Raw genomic sequence first — 18,844 nt, 5'->3', positions numbered from 1 at the left:
CATAGTTCCCAGATCTATTAGCTAGCATCGCATTCTGGTATAACCGCTTGCCAAACTTATCCATGGCCTTACCTTCTCTGCCAGGAGGGACAGAGGCGTATACACTAGCCCCCGTGGATTTCTTTAAAGTAGATTCCACTAGTAAAGACTCATGGGGGAGTTGCGGTTTGTCAAAGCCAGGAATAGGTATGACCTTATACAAGGAGTCCAGTTTGCAAGGAGCTCCTGGAATGGTCAAAGGTGTCTCTAGATTTTTATAGAAAGTCTCTCGCAAAATATCATGGAGAGGCAATTTCAAGAATTCCCTTGGAGGCTGGTCAAAGTCCAGTGCATCGAGAAATGCCTTGGATTTTTTGGACTCAGCCTCCAAGGGAATAGAGAGAGAGTCACACATTTCTTTGAGAAAAGAGGTAAAAGAAGATGCATCAGGCTTAGAGGACGGATCTAATACAGAAGGGTCCTCGTCCCCTGACGAACACTCTCCCTCAGAGAGAAGCGGCTCCTCTGAATCACCCCACAGATCAGGGTCCCTCACCTGAAAACTACGATCCCGAGACTCCGGTGTGGAGGGTTCTAGGTATCGAGTTTTGTGAGTCAACTTACCAGACCTCTGTGAAACGGTACCGGGAGATGTTATCGGGTGTGCCGGTGCCGAAGTTTGCACCGCCTGGTGTAAAGACCTCGGTTCCGGCGCTAAAACTGGCATGGATACTGAGGAAACTGTTTGTACCGGTACCGACAAAGTGGATGCCGATAAAAGAGGCTGCTCCACTGCCGGTACCGGTAGCTCAGACCGGACCGGGACTGGAAGGCTCGGTGTCAGAAGAGCAGGCAGGAGCTGCTGCAATTGCTCTTTAAGCTGAACTTGCAGGACGGCGGCAATTTGCTCGTCCAGCGAAGGCACCGGTACCGCTTTTTTCTTCTGCGGTACCTTTGGTGCCACTCTACACTCCGAAGAGGAACCCGAGGTCGAAGGGCTAACCTCAATCGGAGCGGAGCGCTTTCGTGGGCGCCTCGAGGTCGGCAGGATTGGACTCGCTGCCACTGAGACCGGAGGGCGCTCCAGCGGGGAAGGCTTCTTAGCCGGCTTACCTGAGGAATGCGACGCCGGCGCGGTATCGCGCGGTGTCGATGAAGTAGGTGCCGACTGCATCGGGGCCGAAGTCGGAGTCGGTGCCGCCGAATCCGACATCTCGGTACCAAACAATAACCGCTGTTGAATTTGGCGGTTTTTAAGAGTTCTCTTTTTCAGAGTGGCACAGCGGGTGCAGGTGGACGCCTGATGGTCAGGACCAAGGCACTGTAAGCACCAGTTGTGCGGGTCGGTGAGAGAAATGGGCCTCGCGCACCGCTGGCACTTCTTAAAACCGGGTTGGGGGGCCATGAACGTAAAAACGGCTTCTGCCAAATCGAAGGCCGAGGCCTCAATGGTGGCAGCAGGCCCCGCCGGGGCGAACCCGAAAAAATGAGAAAAAAAGAAAATAAAATTCTTCTCTTCTCTTTTTTTTTTTAAAGAAAATAAGTAAAGAATAAAATACCGAAAAAGTTTACGCGAGCGGGAAGGCGTTAGAGAAAAAATTTTCAACAGCCGTTGAAAGTGCGTCTTCTTAGCTCCGCGGAAACTAAGAAACTGGGGACCGCGTGCCTCTGTCGGGCGGGAAGGCACTCGCGCGTGCGCGGTGCGGCCTGCTAGAACTTTCTACGTTCTTAGAGTGCAATCACTCTAAAATTGTCCGTACCGGGGCTCCGTCGGTGCTGTCACCCATCAGTCAAGAATATGCTGCCTGCTTGTCCTGGGATAATGCTCTTGTTTAGCTTTCGAATATCATCCCAGTATATAAATTAGAATATGGTAGTGTGTAATGATGATTCCAATGCCACTGAAAGTGAAAGTTGTGTTGTGATTTGGTGAATCACATGGGGATTTTGATTTACTTATGCACTGTTTTGTTCTTGCAGCTGTTGAAGGCAGAGGTTGCAGCAGAGTGCTGACTTCTGATGCGGTTCACCAAGAAACCTGGGGGGGCTACATCAGATTAAAAAGCTGTTTCAGAAGCATTTATATGAACAAAAAGGTTGTAGCAGCTCCATTGCAGATAAGTTTCATTTAGCTTATGAGAGAATTCAGTTTGAGCATAAAATAATTCTACATATCACTGAGTTATTTATCTAATGAGTTCTTCCACACTGAATAATAGCAGTGATGAAGTAACAATGAATTATAAGTGGGACATTGCAACGAAACTTTTGGATAAAAGACAGACGTGTATTTTAGAACATAAGAATAGCCTTACTGGGTCAGACCAATGGTCTATCAAGCCCTATAAATTTAGTGATGTAATGGACAATGCACAAGCTTTGAAGATGTTCCTATGAATGACAATCAGGAGCATGAGTTGTTCTGGTTGGTGAATTTTCCTAGGCTCCTTTGGCCGAGGATCCCATCATATACTTCAAGTAGGAATGAATTTTAAATGGTTCACAGACAAAACCGCGGAAGACAAAGGCGCGCGCCGACAACTGAGCGCAAGATGGAGGTGCGCACCGAAGAAAATGACAGTTTTTAGGGGCTCCGACAGGGGGTTTTGTTGGGGAGCCCCCCCACTTTACTTAATACAGATCGCAGCGGCGTTGTGGGTGGTTTGGGAGGTTGTAACCCCCCTCATTATACTGTAAACCTAACTTTTTCCCTGTTTTTAGGGAAAAAGTAAAGTTTTCAGTAAAATGTGGGGGGTTACAACCCCCCAAACCCCCCACAATGCCCCCACAACGTGGCGCGATCTGTATAAAGTAAAGTGGGGGGTTCCCCCCCGTCGGAGCCCCTAAAAACAGTTATTTTATTCGGCGCGCGCCTCCACGCTACTACGCTCAGTTGTCGGCGCGCACCTTTGTCTTCCGCGGTTTTCACCTGACACCATTTTAAATTAGTATTTAATATTTTCTCCTACCAGTGGGTATATATTACATACCAGCAGCCTCTGGTCTCAATGAATTTTTAATGACATGATTATTAAACTTTTTAAGAATTATTTTGTGATGCAGATCAAAACGATCTATTATGAAATTAGCACCCTAACATTATACAAAATGTACACGAAGCTACAGTTTACGTCTTCTGAATTTGCAGTTCTTCATTAAACACAACAGTTGACCTTCTGTCTTCTTTTCAAGTGAAACCTATAGCTAAGTCCTCTGCACCCATCCTGTTGCTTAAATCATACACAATAAAAAGTGTAAAAACACTTTTTATTAAATGTACTCTACTGTTGAAAAGCTCTGAACAACTGTGTTAGTTTACAAAACAAATGAGATGTGCCAAACAATATAATAAAAAACTGATAATAAAAATCTTAGCCCATAAACATTGATACATTAATTAGAAACTTCTGGCTTTATTTCTTCTTTTGGCTGGGGAAGAAAATGTTCAAACTTGAATTTCAAGGCTTCACTTGTTAGACTCCCGATAAGGCTGTGATTAATAAAAGGGCCTGGAGGAAAAAAATACATTTGTTAATAATATATACTCAGATTATGATTTGGTGACTGTATTTATATACATGACTGAGTATTTAGAGAAATAGCAATAATTAATGGTCGAGGGACAAGTTACTTGCTGGAAGAATGCCAAGAGGAAAAAAAAACTCTACAGTATATGAAATTGGGAAAATACTTATTTTAAAAATCTGATTAATCTATTAATAATGACAGGGGTGGCAATTCAGCTCATTACAGCTAATTGGAAAAATTATACAAATCTTGATTATTCTTTTTGGTGGAATTCACTTTGTCACATTTTTAAAATGGAAAGAGCAATTGCTGTACAGAAAGGTAATTATAACAACTTTATAAAGATCTAGGGGCCATTAGAGAATTATTGTAATGAATGAACATCATTTTCCTTTCTGATGGATACATGTATTTTATTGGGGGGAGAAATTGGATGATTAATATTTTTATTTAATGATTGGATTTCTGTTGAAGAATTGTTGGGTGGGGAGGAAAGGGTTATAATTTCTACTTTAATGGATTATATGTATAAGAATGTCAAGTGCTGTATATTTTATTAGTAATGTAATGTTTTAATATTAATCACTTGTTTGTCAATTTTAAAATGAATAAAGAATTAAAAAAAAAAATCTGATTTTGTAAAATTTAACTCAAATCTATCTTTTTTTTTTAAAAATTACAATTAAATCTCAACAGAGATGCTAAACTTAACTTACAAATTAAAAAATGAATAACTTCCAACTGCTAACCACCCCACCTCCTGGACCCCTCTACAACATGCCTTTTGAACCCTGGTGATCTAGCAGTGAAACGGGGCAGGAACGGTTTTTCTTTGCTCCTGCATCGTGTGGAGCCGCGATCAGAAATGGCTGTGCAAGTTCCCGGGGCAATCTCGTGAGTTCTCACGGTCTCACGAGACTGTCCTGGGAATTTGTGCAGCCATTTCTGATCGCAGTGCCATATCAGGCAGGAGCAAAGAAAAATCGCTCCTTCCCCGCTTCACTGCTAGACCACCAGGGTTCAAAAGGCATGTTGTAGAGGGGTCTGGGAGGTGGGGTGGTTAACAGTTGACTGGGACAGGATCCGGGAAGGATCGCTCATGTCCCAGCTCACTTCTGGACCACTAGGGTTCAAAAGGCATGTTGTAGAGGGGTCTGGGAGGTGGGGTGGTTAACAGTTGACTGGGACAGGATCCGGGAAGGATCGCTCATGTCCCAGCTCACTTCTGGACCACTAGGGTTCAAAAGGCATGTTGTAGAGGGGTCTGGGAGGTGGGGTGGTTAACAGTTGACTGGGACAGGATCCGGGAAGGATTGCTCATGTCCCAGCTCACTTCTGGACCACCAGGGTTCAAAAGGCATGTTGTAGAGGGGTCTGGGAGGTGGGGTGGTTAACAGTTGACTGGGACAGGATCCGGGAAGGATCGCTCATGTCCCAGCTCACTGCTGGACCACCAGGGTTTAAGGCAGGCCCACAGGAGGCCTGCAATGGGTCTGGGAGGCGGGAAGGAAGCAGCGTGGTTAACAGCTGGCTGAGACAGAACGCAGGAAGGATCACTCCTGTCCTGGCTCACCGCTGGACCACCAGAGATTAAGGCAGGCCTGCACTGAGTCCGGGTGAAAGGTGGGGGAGCGTACAGACGAGGACCCGAATATAAACCGAGATCTCAATTTTTTGGGCCCCAAAAATCTCAGTTTATATTCGAGTATATATGGTCCTGTCCTTTTATGAACATGGAGGGCAATTTTATAACAGGTCTTATTATGGAAACAGGTTGCCAAAATTAGGAGGACAAGTAAGCACCTCTATATAAAATACAAACCAAAAATAGCCGAAAATTGCATCTAAAAAGTGGCAACTTGGGTGCCAGTATAATTAAACACAGCTGAAGTATGTGCATTTATTCCTATACAGTAAAACCGTGGTTTGCGAGTAACTTGGAGTGCAAGTGTTTTGCAAGACGGGACGAACAAAACGTTTTTATTAAATTTTAACTTGATAAACAAGCGATGTCTTGCAACACCTGCACCATTTAACTTGAGAAGAATCTTTGAAATAAACTTTAACATCAAGTACTTCATATCCACAGCTCTTTTTTGTTTTGGGCTTGTTTTGTTAGAAACAAGCACACACATTGCAACAGAGTGCCTTCTCCTCTTGCCTCTTGTTCAATATACTGTATACTTTTGCTAACAAATACAGTGGAACCTTGGTTTACGAGCATAATTCGTTCCAGAAGCATGCACGTAAACCAAATTGCTCGTATATCAAAGCAAGTTTCCCCATAGGAAGTAAGGGAAACTGCTTTGATTGGTTCCACCTCCTCCCCCCCCTGAGGCTACCGGCGCTGCTCCATTCTCCCCCCCCTTGAGGAATCCGATGCTGTTCCAAACCCCTCCCCGCGAACTGGCATCCTACCCCCACTCGCATTGCCCCCCCCTCAACCGCGATCCTACTTTCCCCCCCACCCCCGAGAAGTCAATGACACTTCCTTTACCCGACTTGGCACCAGTGCCAGTGCCCGAAGATCTTCCCTCTTCTGGCGCGGCCTGGGCTGGGCGGTGCATCGGAGATCCTCCTTCTTCTGGTCTGGGCTGGCTTTGAGCATTTGCGCATGCTCAAAGCCTTCTGGTCTCGCTCTCAATCTCGGAGAGAGCGAGACCAGAAGGCTTTGAGCATGTGCAAATGCTCAAAGCCAGTCCAGCCCAGCCCAGACCAGAAGAAGGAGGATCTCCGATGCACCGTCCAACCCAGGCCACGCCATAAGTTAGGATGGGCTACAATCAAATACTTACAATAGAAATGTTATTGAAAAATTAGCAAAGCCTCCGACACAGTTCCTGAAGATATAAGAACATAAGAATAGCCATACTGGGTCAGACCAATGGCCCATCTAGCCCATATCCTGTTTCCATCAGTAGCCAATCCAGGTCACAAGTACCTGGCAGAAACCCAAATAGTAGCAACATCCCATACTACTGATCCCAGGGCAAACAGAGGCTTCCCCATGTCTATCTCACAAAATGACAGACTGGGTTACGAACTGGTCGAGTGGAAGGCAACAAAGGACAGTGCTGAATGGAGCTCACTCTGAGGAAAGGGCACCACAAGGATAGGTTCTTGGTCCAGTTCTTTGGAATACTTTTGTAGGCATATTGTGAAAGAGCTATCTGCTAAGGTTTGCCTCTCTGCAGATGATACCAAAATCTGCAATATTGCAGACATACCAGATGCTGTGAATAACATGAGGAGGGTATCAAGCAAAATGTGAAAAATAGTCCAGAATTTAGCAGCTAAGCTTTAATGTATTTGGGCTACAAAACCCTGAGAGATCAGTACAGTATAGGGTAAAGGGTAAAAAGGATGGGACTTGATATACCACTTTTTCTATGTGGTTGCAATCAAAGCAGTTTACATATTTTAGACAGGTACTTATTTTGTACCTGGGGCAATGAAGTGTTATGTGACTTGCCCAGAGTCACAAGGAGCTGCATTGGGAATCAAACTCACAACCGCAGGGTGCGGAGGCAGCACCTTCTGTGTGCGAAAGAGGAGCAGGACTTGCAGGTGTTCATATGTGATGATCTTAAGGTGTCCAAACAGGTAAAAAAAAATCCCAACAGCAGCAAAAGCCAGAAGGATTCTTGGGAGCACAGGGAGAGGAATGGAAGTGATAATGCCTTTGTATAAGTCTCTGGTGAAACCTCAATTAGAGTACTAAATACAATTCTGGAGTCTGCACCTTCAAAAAGATGTAAGCAGGAGAGCCCAGTCATCTCTGTCATAAAGTATATGAGGACATATTTAAAATAGGCAGGAGAGATGATATATGATAGATATTTAAATACTCTGTGGCATAAATACACAGGAAGTAAGTCTCTTTAAATTGAAGAAGCTCTGGACTGAGGGGGCAAAGGATGAAGGGGAAAGACTCAGGAGAAAGTCTAAGGAAATATGAAAGTCACAGACTCAAGGTGTCCTGGTTTGAGGAAATTAATGTGATTTGGGGAGATACAGAAGGGAAAAGATAGAGAGATTGGATGCGGAGAGGGCAGGCTTTGAGGATTTGGGAGGAGAAAGAGAGGGATGATGTAATTGAGATGCTTGTATGAGGCCTTCATAAAAAGGGTGGTGAAATCTGCTTTTATCTATCAAAAGCAGACTCTTGTCTTTGATAGCTTATGTCTTAACTCCATTAGTCAATAAGTTGCCACCAGCCTCTGGGTTGCACATAACGGGGAGTTATAATTTTCTACTTATGTAATACACTGTGTAATAAAAAAGTAACTGCTATTTAATTTTCAAATTTTTGACTCTAATTTTTCTGTGGTGTATCTGAAAACAAGTGAGTCCCAGTTAGAGAGCTGCACGGGAACAGGGACGATGGGAATCCCGCGGGTTCCCCCTTCGGGTCACGAGGATCCCATGGGGATGCCCCCTAGGGTCGTGGGGATACAGTGGGGACGCCCCCTAGGGTCGCGGGGTTGGATGCACTCGAGCCGCGAGGCTCGTCTTCTTTTCCCTACCTGCCCTGCCACAGCACACAGCCGACCGGAAGTCTTCCACAATATCAGTGCTGACGTCGGAGGGAGGGTTTAAGCAAAGCCCTCCCTCCCTCCGATGTCAGCGCTGACATCGGGAAGACTTCCGGTCGGCTGTGTGGTGCGGCAGGGCAGGTAGGAAAAATTCAAGGCAGTGGCGTACCAAGGGGTGGGGTGGTCCGCCCCAGGGCAGCCTTGGGGGGGGGGGGTGCAGAGCCGGCCAGATCCCCTTACCTTCGTGGTGTTTTCCTCTGATCGACCAACAACAGGCCCGGTCTGACAAACCTCCCTGCCCTGTAGCCGCAAATCTAAATTACCTTCTTACAGCAGCTGGATGCAGGGCAGGGAGGTTTGTCGGACCGGGCCTGTTCTGTTGTCGGTCGAGCGGGGAAGCGCCACAAAGGCAAGGGGCAGGGAGGGAGAAATGGAGGAAAGGTGGAGTGGAGAGGAAAAGACGTTTAAGGGAAATGGGTAAAACTGAGGGGGGAGAAGGATGCTGAAAGCACTGGGGAAGACAGAGGGGGGAGAAGAACGCTGAAAGCACATGGGGAAGACAAAGGGGTAGAGAAGGACGCTGAAAGGACATTGGGGAGAAGGATGCTGAAAGGACATGGGGAAGACGGGGGGAGAAGGACGCTGAAAGGACATGGGGAAGGCAGAGGGGGAGAAGGACACTGAAAGCACATGGGGAAGACAGAGGGAGGAGAAGGATGCTGAAGGGAAATGGGGAAGAGAGAGTGGGGAGAAGATGCTGAAGGGAAATGGGGAAGAGAGAGTGGGGAGTAGACGCTGAAGGGAAATGGGGAAGAGAGAGTGGGGCGAAGACGCTGGCAAGGAAGAAGACAGAGATGTCAGACTATGGGGGGAGCGGAGGGAAGAAGATGGGTGCCAGACCAATTTGGAAGGGGGGAGAAAGGGAGAGGCACAGTAACAGAGCAAATGGAAGACGCAGAGAGAAGAGAGATAGTGGATGGAAGGAATTGAATGAGAACATGAGGAAAGCAGAAACCAGGCAACAAAGGTAGGAAAAAAATTATATTTCTTTTTTTGCTTCAGGATAAAGTAGTATATTAGTTGTGTTGATAAAAATTTATAAACATTAGGGGCTCTGGTAGAAACCCGTTTACAAAGTATGTATTCTTCCCAATTAATATTTCCAAATTAATAAAGTCTCTTTTCTTATTTGTAAATGGGTTTCTACCAGAGCCTTTAATTCAGTAGCATAATTAAATGAAATAACTATTTCTGAAGTTTATAGGGAAAGGCAGGGATGGAGGGGATTCCTCACGGGGACAGGTAGGGATGGAGGGATTCCTCACGGGGACGGGTGGGACTTTTTTAATGGGGACGGGTGGGATTTCTGTCCCCGCGCAACTCTCTAGTTCCAGTGCCCCCTTTCTAAATTAAGTGTCAGACACTTTATAATGGGTATCGGTATTTCTCTTGTACTTACCATAGCTTAGTGGTCTGTGTGTGCAAACATCCTTAATTAGCACATCCACATTTGCAATTATCTGTTCACTAGGCATATCCAGCTGAAAAACAAAGTGATATCACTATTGAATTAAAAGCCCAAACTGCCATCGAGATTTGAAAGTTAAAGTAGTCATTCAAATTTTTCAGCTTTTTTTAATTTAAAGAAGTTTTTATTGAAACTTAGGATCAATACAAGAAGTTATAAAAACAGGCATTGGCAATAAGTACAACAATAGCAGGATTGGCCCAAAGTACCCCTGAGAGAAACAAGACCATAACAATTTCACTTGGTTGACTTCAAAATTTGTAGTAGTGTATTATGATTAAACCCTCTACCCTGACATCTACTCAATACTGATTAACAGTGGTATACAGCAAATCATGGTTAATAGGGACCAAAGCGAGAGTATAGAGACACAACCCTGATATCAATAACTTTGTGCAAGTAAGAAGGGGGACCAAATGGTCTCCCACTTGGAAAACATTCATTTACGAAGTGCAACTAAACACTCCATATTCCAGAGATACCAGTGTTTTGTAATCCAGGAAGTCAAGGATGGTGTTGTGCACTGCTTCCAGTGCTTAGCTAAGTTCAGTCGGGCCACATGACAAGCTTGTCGAACCAGTATTAAACAACTAAGTTACAAGCAGAAGAAAAGCTTTTTTCAACATTAAACTAGTGTGATCGAGGGGCTGACTAAAGATGTTCTTTAACCACACACAACGCCTCTTCTTTCAGAATGCTTGCATATAAAGAAAAACATCCAATGTACTCGACAAACAATCTTTAGGAACATCTGAAATTGTAGATAAAAATTGTAAAAAAAAAATGTTCTGTATCTTTCAAAAGGGACTTACTCAAAAGGTACTAAAAGTTGCAAGAAGGTGTCAATATATTTGCAAGATCTTTACAATAGTGAGACAAGCTGAAGCAATAGGATGGCCTGGGGGTTTAATCAAAATCTTATGAATTTTAGACAAGATATAAAATATTGGAATTTTAAATGATTGATAGTTCAAATAAGCTTGTGCTTTTTTGGATAGGAAAACCTTTTTTACAGCTTTCAGTATTAAGTTTATTAATCAAAAATAAAACATTCTAAGAAGGATCCTCATCCAAAAGCTTACTGTATATACTCTAATATAATCCAGAATTTTTGGCCCAAAAATGAGGGTTCCAGTTTATATTTGGGCCAGCGTCCAGCACACACCCTTTGAGTTCCATCAGTCAGGAGTGAAGGTATTGAGTCACTGAGGCGCCGGTCATTAAGGTGTTGGGTTTGTAAAGAGGAAGGTTTTTATGGCCTTCCTGAAGTTCCATAGTCTGTCTAGCAATCTAGTGGATGGGGAGATGCTATTCCATAATCTAGGTATGAAATGCAAATAGGAGTGTTTGTGGGCTGTTTCAGTGCTGAGAGAGTGACCAGGTGGTAGACCTCAGTGATCGGTTGGGGATGTAAATTTGTAGTTTTGTTGTCATATAGTTTGGTATCATCTTGTGGAAGGTCTTGAAGGCTAGAACTAGGGCTTTGAAGGTACAGCGTATTTGGATAGGTAGCCAGTGCATGGATGTTAGTGCAGGGGTAACATGGTTGTGGATGCCTAGGTTTTTCAGGAGGCATATTGCAGTGTTTTGCACGCCTTGGAGATGGGAGAGGGTTTTTGCAGGTAAACCCATTAGTAGCGTGTTGCAGTAATCTAAGTGGGATAATACAAATGCATACAGCAGTTGGGCGAAATTAGTTTCTGAGAAGTATGCATGGATGCACTTTAGCTGGCAGAGGTAGTAAAAAGATGATGACACTAATTTGAATACATGATCTGAGTGCGACAGATTTGAGTCAAGAATAACTCCTAGGCTGTGAACGTTGTCCTTGGCTGTAAGGGTGTCATTTCCCTAGGAAAGAGATGGACAGGGGTATATGCAAATATCTTTGGGACGGGGTTATGTGAGGTATCTTTGTGTATCCAGAGAAGTTCAGTTTTTGATGCATTTAGCTGTAGTTTATTTACCATCATCTAGTTCATTAGTTCCATTAAGCAGCAGTGAAATTTTTTGATTTGTGTGTCTTGGTGTTGACCTAGGGGGAGGTAGAGCTATATGACATCCGCGAATGAGTGGATTATGATTTGGTATTTTTCTGTAATGTCGAGTACTGGTCTGTAGTGCTGTCCGATTCAGGAAAAAAATTTTGATTCAATTCAGCCTTTTGAATCAATTTTCCTTCCCAATTGGGTGTTTTTTTCAAACATCTAGTGGGTTTATTTTATAGCCTTTTCATCCCATTTGCCTTCTCCTACCCACACAGGCGCTGTGGTGTAAACAAAATAAACAAAAAAGTTTGTTCTTTTTGCTCATTTTTTAAAGCTGATGTAGGGAAGCAATCAATTCATGTAAGAAGTGTGGGCAGGAATAACTAAGTACAGGGCCAATTATGTTTTTTTCCGTGGACATTTATGGTGTTAGCAATACTGTTAGAATTCACAGAAAGGGCATAGAACAGACAGTTGCATTACTATGATAGAGAAAGAGAGAATACACATAGGAACAGCATAAGCCCTATTACTAGCCGAGATGATTATTAACACCCTGAGACTCCTATTAGATGATAGGAGGTGCACACGAAGTTTCCGACAGTGATGTCAATTTACGTCACCCCGTGCTGCTCACACTCAAAGCAGTAGAGGTTGGGCAGGCTGGAGCCCAGCTCCTGTACTTGCCAACCCCAGACCTGCTGCTTCATGGGCTTCTTCACCATAATGGCGGTGACAGACAATGAGGGGGGGGGGGACGTGGAACTGTTTCTAGACTAGGCCTCCTTCTACTAAACCTCGCTAGTGGTTTTTATCGCCGGGAGCTGCGCTGAATTCTGTGCGCAGCTCCCAACGCTCTTAGAAACTCTATGAGAGTTGGGAGCAACGCGTAGAATTCAGTGCGGCTCCCGGCGATACAAACCACAAGTGCGGTTTAGTAGAAGGGGGGGCCTAACCTTCACTTGCCCACCGTTTCCCTCACCAGCCGCGAGCCACTATAGGAAGTAGGGGAACTAACCCGCCCACACGACCACCCACCAATCACCTACCAGCTCTCTCACCGAAGGGGAAGGGAGAAGGCGAGAGCAACACCCATTCACATACCTCATATACAATCTGTACCACGCGTAACCCCACCCCGAAGCAACAGCAGCCAATCCGTGGGCACCAAATCAGCAAGGCCGATTTTTTAAAAAAGGGAATTGATGTGAATTGATTCGAATCGGAAATCGGGTAGCACTACTGGTCTGACATAAAGGTTGAAGAGGAGTGGGAATAGTAAGGCACCCTGGGGCACTCCGTAGCAGAGTGATTTTGGTTCAGATAAGGAGGGTCCTAATAGTACTCTCTGGGATCTTTTGTTTAGGAAGGAGGAGAACCAATGCAACATCATGGATTCCAACAGAATGTAGTCTGGACAGGAGAAGCGAGTGGTCAATAGTATCCCAGGGGAGGAAACCCTTGACCTTGAGGGATAGTCGCCTTCTGGGAGTCCTTTGACGAACTCTTGGAGGATTTGTGGGGCTTAGACACAGAATCATGTCTGTGCTTCGCTGTGAGCACACACGCGCTGTCCGCAATCCAATTTTGAACAGGACCCAGATAGACTGTGGTCCTCCCTGGCCTCTTGGAGGGCCCTAACATAAAGTCGATGCCTCCCCCTCCTCCCCCCTTCCGCAGCATGTGGAACATGGATGCTCCTTCGATAGCCATCCGCTGCAAACAGGGCATGAATCTGAGGTATTCTGCCCTGAGGAGTCCATCTGACTAGTTTTCTTGCAGATCTGAACTGCAGTGAAGATCTGGATCAACTTTATGAGCATGTTTATTCACACCTTCATAGAAATGTAGCAAACTGGTGAGGCAAGACCTCCCTTGGCTAAACCCATGCTGACTCTGTCCCATTAACTGTGGCTGGTGCAGATTCCAGGTGTGCCGCAAGACGCTGGCAAGGAGGAGAGACACTGGCACCAGCTGACTGCTTACAGTACGTGCCTCTTGTGGCAAGAGGCACATCCTGTAGACAGTCAGCTGGTGTTGATGACTCTCCTCCTCGCTAGCATCTCTCCTCCTCTCCCTGCAACTCCCCTCCTCCAGGATCCCCCACCAGTGAAGTGACAGTTCAGGGTCACTGCTGGAAGGCCTCCGCGCATGCGCGGACATCGACATGATGACATCATGCATGCGCACGACATCATCACATCGATGTCCGCACACTTCTGGATACAGCGCCAGGTTTAGTGTGCTGCGGTGCTGAAAACTTTATAGGACGCTGCATTAAACCATGTTTGTCCACGTTTTCTGCAATTTTATTTTTTATAATGGTTTCAAGTATTTTTCTAGCACTGAAGTAAAGGCTCACCAATCTGTAATTTCCCAGACCACCCCGGAACCATTTTTAAAAATCAACTAACATTAGCCACCCTCCAATCTTCATGTACTACAGATTATTTTAGCAATAAGGTACAGATCACTAACAGCAGATCAGCAATTTCATGTTTGAGTTCTTGTCCAGCACATGTGGCACGCTGACTTAAGAAGAAATTCAGAAACCCAGCAAACTCTTTTTTTTTTTTTTTTTTATATATCTTTATTCATTTTCATATCTTATAACAAGTGTACAATAATTAATCAGAGAATTCTTACAAATCACTTGATATTCTTATATATTATTATCAGTAAGCATAAAAAAGAAACCTTCCCTCCCCATCCCTTCTATTAGGAATCAGCCAATTAAACATATATCATACATCCCAATCCCACACTAATCATATTCCTATATAATAAAAAGGTGTTTAAAGTGTCTAGTCATTAGAATATGTAATCAATGGCCCCCAAATCTTTTTAAAATTATTGTAATTTCCTTGCTGTATAGCAAGCACTCTCTCCATTTTATAAATATGACAGACTGAATTCCACCAAAAGGTATAATTAAGTTTAGTATAATCCTTCCAATTCCCCAATGAGATTTAAGAGTCAAATTTCAGCAAATAACAATAAACTTTTGCTAATACTGACGGGGGTTGCCATTCAAAATATTAACCCGGCAAACTCAAATTTCCACAAAATGTTGTTAGATACATATAAGGGCCTGAACCTTTCCAGCTCTGAGTGCTGTAAACTTGGCTATCTTTACTTTAAGCCTCAGCCATTAGCAAATGTCCATTTTTAAATATTACTTACTGCTACCCATTTTATAGGCGGTATGGCCTCATGTGGTGTCTCTGCCCTAACCAGCTAATGCGTGATAATGTAGATGCACTAACCAGTCAGAACAAAAGTGCTTACTCTATGCCCATGTCACATCACCTCAAAAAAAACCAAAAAGAAAATTTTAGTGTGCAATTAATTTGTGCATATTTTGCAGTTACCACAGGATGCCTGAATATGTCCCACAGTTTCTCATTTTTAGCTGCTTTAAGTGTGTACTAATGCAGTTTAGTATAACTCAGACCTGTGGGCCTAGTGCTTCCATCCTATGTTAATCTTGGGACTGCTCTAAAAATTAGGTTCCGGCTAAGCCACCGTTCCAAGGATTTTAATTCAACTAGCTCTGCCTCACCCCGCTACAGCCTCACCAAACAACTGGAATTAGGTTTCCTGGATTTCTTCTCAGGGGGGAGGGTGGGGAGAGATTGGCTTGGCTCCAATCTCACCAGACAAGTGCTGTATCACTTCCCACATTGCTTAACTTCTTAAGGGAGAAAAAAAGGAATTGAATATTCTGGCAAAAAGTGAAGGGTATTCATCAAATCTAAAAAATGGTTAGTTACCTCCCTGAACGTGAGAATTAGAAAAAGAAAACCCCTCCTATTAGACCTAATCACTGGCAAAATAATTACAGTAGTCACTGTCAAGTGAGTATGGAGTTCATTGTAAGGTTCAAGAGAAAAACAAAAATACCCAAAGAAAAACTGGAGAGAGTGTAGGATGTTACCTTATAACTTGTTTCAAGAGGTTATATTCCAAAGAAAAAACCCCTAAAAAATTGTGGAGCCGAGACTACATGCCTATTTAACAGTAGCCACACGTGTAAGTGATGTATTCATTACACTCCATATAAAATTTTAAAAAAGAAGCATAAAACGACCTGTTGCAGAACTTACCGTTGCTATTGTTTTGCAGACAAAACATTCCTTCTCTACCTCGTATTGGTAACCCTTTTTGTATAATTCTAGCATTTTGGGAATGTCAAGGCTCACAGAACCTATCGGGAGAAAAAGAAAAGGGAAGGTGTTAGCTGGTCAGACCCACTTGAAACGATGCATAACAGATCAATGCAAAATAAAATATCCTCAGCCAACTTTCTCTTGTTCGCACATGCACAGTGTTCTCCCTAGGGCCTTTTAGCTGGGCGGTCCGCCCAGCTAATTTAGACGAGCGCCTGGCTATCATCTGCTGCTGCTGCCACCGCTGCTGAACATAAAAAAAAACCTGGCTTGGAGATTTCAGCCCGTAGCGATCTTATGCTCCGGGGCTCTATTGGGGGAAATGCTGCCGGGTCCTGCCTTCGTGGAAACAGAAAGTAGGCAGGACCCGGCAGCAAGAAGAGCAAATGCTTCACTAACCTGTCTCCCGCCTTAGCCCGTAGCGAACGCTTGCTTCAGGGCTCTCAACATGTGCGTGCCGGCTTCCCTTCTCTCCCGCCCCCCCCCCGACATAACTTCCGGTTTCGGAGGGAAGAGAAGGGAAGCCGGCACGCACATATTGAGAGCCCCGAAGCAAGCGTTCGCTATGGCCTAAGGCGGGAGACAGGTTAGTGAAGCATTTGCTCTTCTTGCTGCCGGGTCCTGCCTACTTTCTGTTTCCACGAAGGCAGGACCCGGCAGCATTTCCCCCAATAGGTCGATCGCGATCTTGGGCCGAACGGCCTTCCTCTCCCCGACGGCAGAATTGACGTCGGGGAGAGGAATGCTGGTCGGCCGAAGCAGGGAGAGCCTGGGGCAGCGTTGGCTTTCGGGCCTGTTATTGGTGGCGGTTTGGATCCTGGTCCCCGATGGCAGTGGCAGTGGCTTGGGGGAGGGCAGGGAGAAAGAAAGAAAACGGGCAGGCAGGGAGACAGAAGGAAAGAAGAGAAACATAAAAAAAAAGAAAGGGAGGCAGAGAGAAAGAAAGGACAGGGAGAGAGGAAGGAAAAGTTGGGGGAGGGAATGAGGTCTAGAGGAGAGGAAGCATACAGGCTAAAAGAAGGGAAGAAAGATTGGATGCACAGTCAGAAGAAGAAAGTGCAACCAGAGACTCATGAAATCACCAGACAAGGTAGGAAAAATGATTTTATTTTAAATTTAGTGATCAAAATGTGTCTGAATTTATATCTGATGTCTATATTTTACACTAAGGTCCCCTTTTACTAAACCGCAATAGAGGTTTTTAGCGCAGGGAGCCTATGAGCGTCGAGAGCAGCGCTGGGCATTCAGCGCAACTCCCTGCACTAAAAACTGCTATCGTGGTTTAGTAAAAAGGGAGGGGGTGTATTTGTCTATTTTTGTATGGTTGTTACTGAGGTGATAGTGCATAGAGTCATCTGCTTTGACCTCTTTGAAAAACCCTGGAATAGGAATAATAATTAACATTTTCTATGCGTACAGTGTGCAACATTTTCTATGCGTACAGTGTACTTTGTGTTTTTTAAAAATTTTATTGTTGGTAGATCATTTTGACTTGGCCATTTTAAAAGTAGCTCGCAAGCCCAAAAAGTGTGGGAACCCCTGCCCTAGAACATGGCTCCTTAGTTTTATCAAGTGGTGCAGTGAGGGGCCAGCACTTTACATCTTATCACCTCATTCTTTCTTTTTTCTCCTCATGTACAGCACGGTTCTTTATTCTTAGCAGCTCTGGCACTAACAGTACTTCGGGTGCCTTATGCAACTTTCACTACCACTTGCAGTCAGGTTCGGCATTTTATCATGGTTTTGGTTTTTTATTTAGTTTTTCACCAGTATTTTCATTTATTTATTAAAGCAGCCTTTTTTAACAGCCCGATGCCCCTCCCCTAACAGTGTGCATTCAATCCACTGCCGACACTGTTTTGGCGCCTCTTTCAACAGATCAAATATCATAGCCCCACTGTCGCATGTTCACATTTATTCTGCGTAGGAGTTTATCTTATCAGTGCAGAGACCTTTTCGTTAAGTCCATTTTACTCTTCCTTTTTTACTTTCCTGAGTGCTGTGGTTTTATTCTTTGGTTTTAATAGAAGCTCATTTGAAGAATAATTTAGATCTTTCCCAGGTTTCACTTTTCATCTACCCGGTCTTTTCTGGTTTCCTTTCTATAGTCTGCTTTTCATCTGGAGTCTTTTGAGTTTAGAATTACATTTTACGACATATTTTTATGGTTATAATTGTATGACATGTCTAAATCGGTCAAGTTATCCATTCTTTTTATTATTTTTTGTCCCCTCATACAGTGGCAGACCGCCCCGGGTGCCAGCCTTAGGGGGGTACACAGCCGGCTGGATCCAGAACCTTCTGAGCTGCTCTAAATGGCACCTGCACCTCAACGCGGCTGCCGTACTTATTCCAAAGCAGAGTCGGCAGCCACACTGAAGTTCAGGAAGGTCCTGCTATGACTGCATTTGCTGCCTCTGCCTCCGGAAGACGTAAGTGGCGTCGGAAGGGGTGGACTGGCAGCTGCAGTCATTGAGGAACCTTGCCACAACTCCCTGCGTCTGCCGGCCCACCCCCTCCAACATCACTTACATCTTCCAGAGGCAGAGGCAACAGAAGCAGTCATCATGGGACCTTGCTGGTTTGGAGGGAGAGAGGAGCATAGAAGGGTGGTAGAGGGAGAAAAAGGGGGTCAGGGTGGTATGGAAGGGTGGTGGAGGGAGAGAAAGGGGGCAGATGCTGATGGAATTGGTGTGCAGGGAAAGGAGAGAGAGACATAAGGGGGAAGGATACTGGATGGAATTGGGTTGGAGGGAAAGAAAGGGGGCAGATGCTGATGAAAGTGGGGGGAAGGGAGAGGAGAGAGTGAAATGCCAGACCATGGGCGTGTGGGAGAAGGAAGGAAAGAACAGGAGAGAGATGCCAGACCATTGGAGGAGAGAAGGGAAGAAGATGGATGCAGAATAATAGGGATGAAGGGAGAGATGGAAGGGGAATACAAGGAGAGAAGATGCCATATAGAAGGGGCAGAGAGAGGGTAGACAGTGGATGAAAGGAAGAGAGTGACAAGACTATGAGGAGAGCAGAAACCAGAGAAGACAATGTAGAAAAAATTATATTTATTTTTTTGCTTTAGGGGAGATGCATCGCTGTTTCTGTGGTGTTGCATTGTATACA

General features: G+C 44.7%; 1 protein-coding gene across 1 annotated transcript in view; it reads right to left on the bottom strand.

Annotated features, from left to right (window-relative positions):
* Window positions 1-2,977: 2,977 nt before the first annotated feature.
* Window positions 2,978-18,844, bottom strand: part of MRPL1 (mitochondrial ribosomal protein L1) — a 71,159-nt gene continuing 55,292 nt past the window's right edge. The window contains exons 8-10 of the mRNA XM_033963408.1: window positions 15,665-15,765; window positions 9,502-9,583; window positions 2,978-3,488 (exon numbers count right to left, since the gene is read on the bottom strand). Of these exons, the coding sequence (XP_033819299.1) occupies window positions 3,373-3,488; window positions 9,502-9,583; window positions 15,665-15,765 (299 nt within the window). The 3' untranslated portion in view covers window positions 2,978-3,372. The remainder of the gene's footprint in view (window positions 3,489-9,501; window positions 9,584-15,664; window positions 15,766-18,844) is intronic.

Source organism: Geotrypetes seraphini, chromosome 1, assembly GCF_902459505.1.
Source record: "Geotrypetes seraphini chromosome 1, aGeoSer1.1, whole genome shotgun sequence".
Taxonomy (NCBI): Eukaryota; Metazoa; Chordata; class Amphibia; order Gymnophiona; family Dermophiidae; genus Geotrypetes; species Geotrypetes seraphini.
Note: the sequence above shows the minus strand (reverse complement) of the source record. Positions and strands in the feature narration are given on the sequence as shown.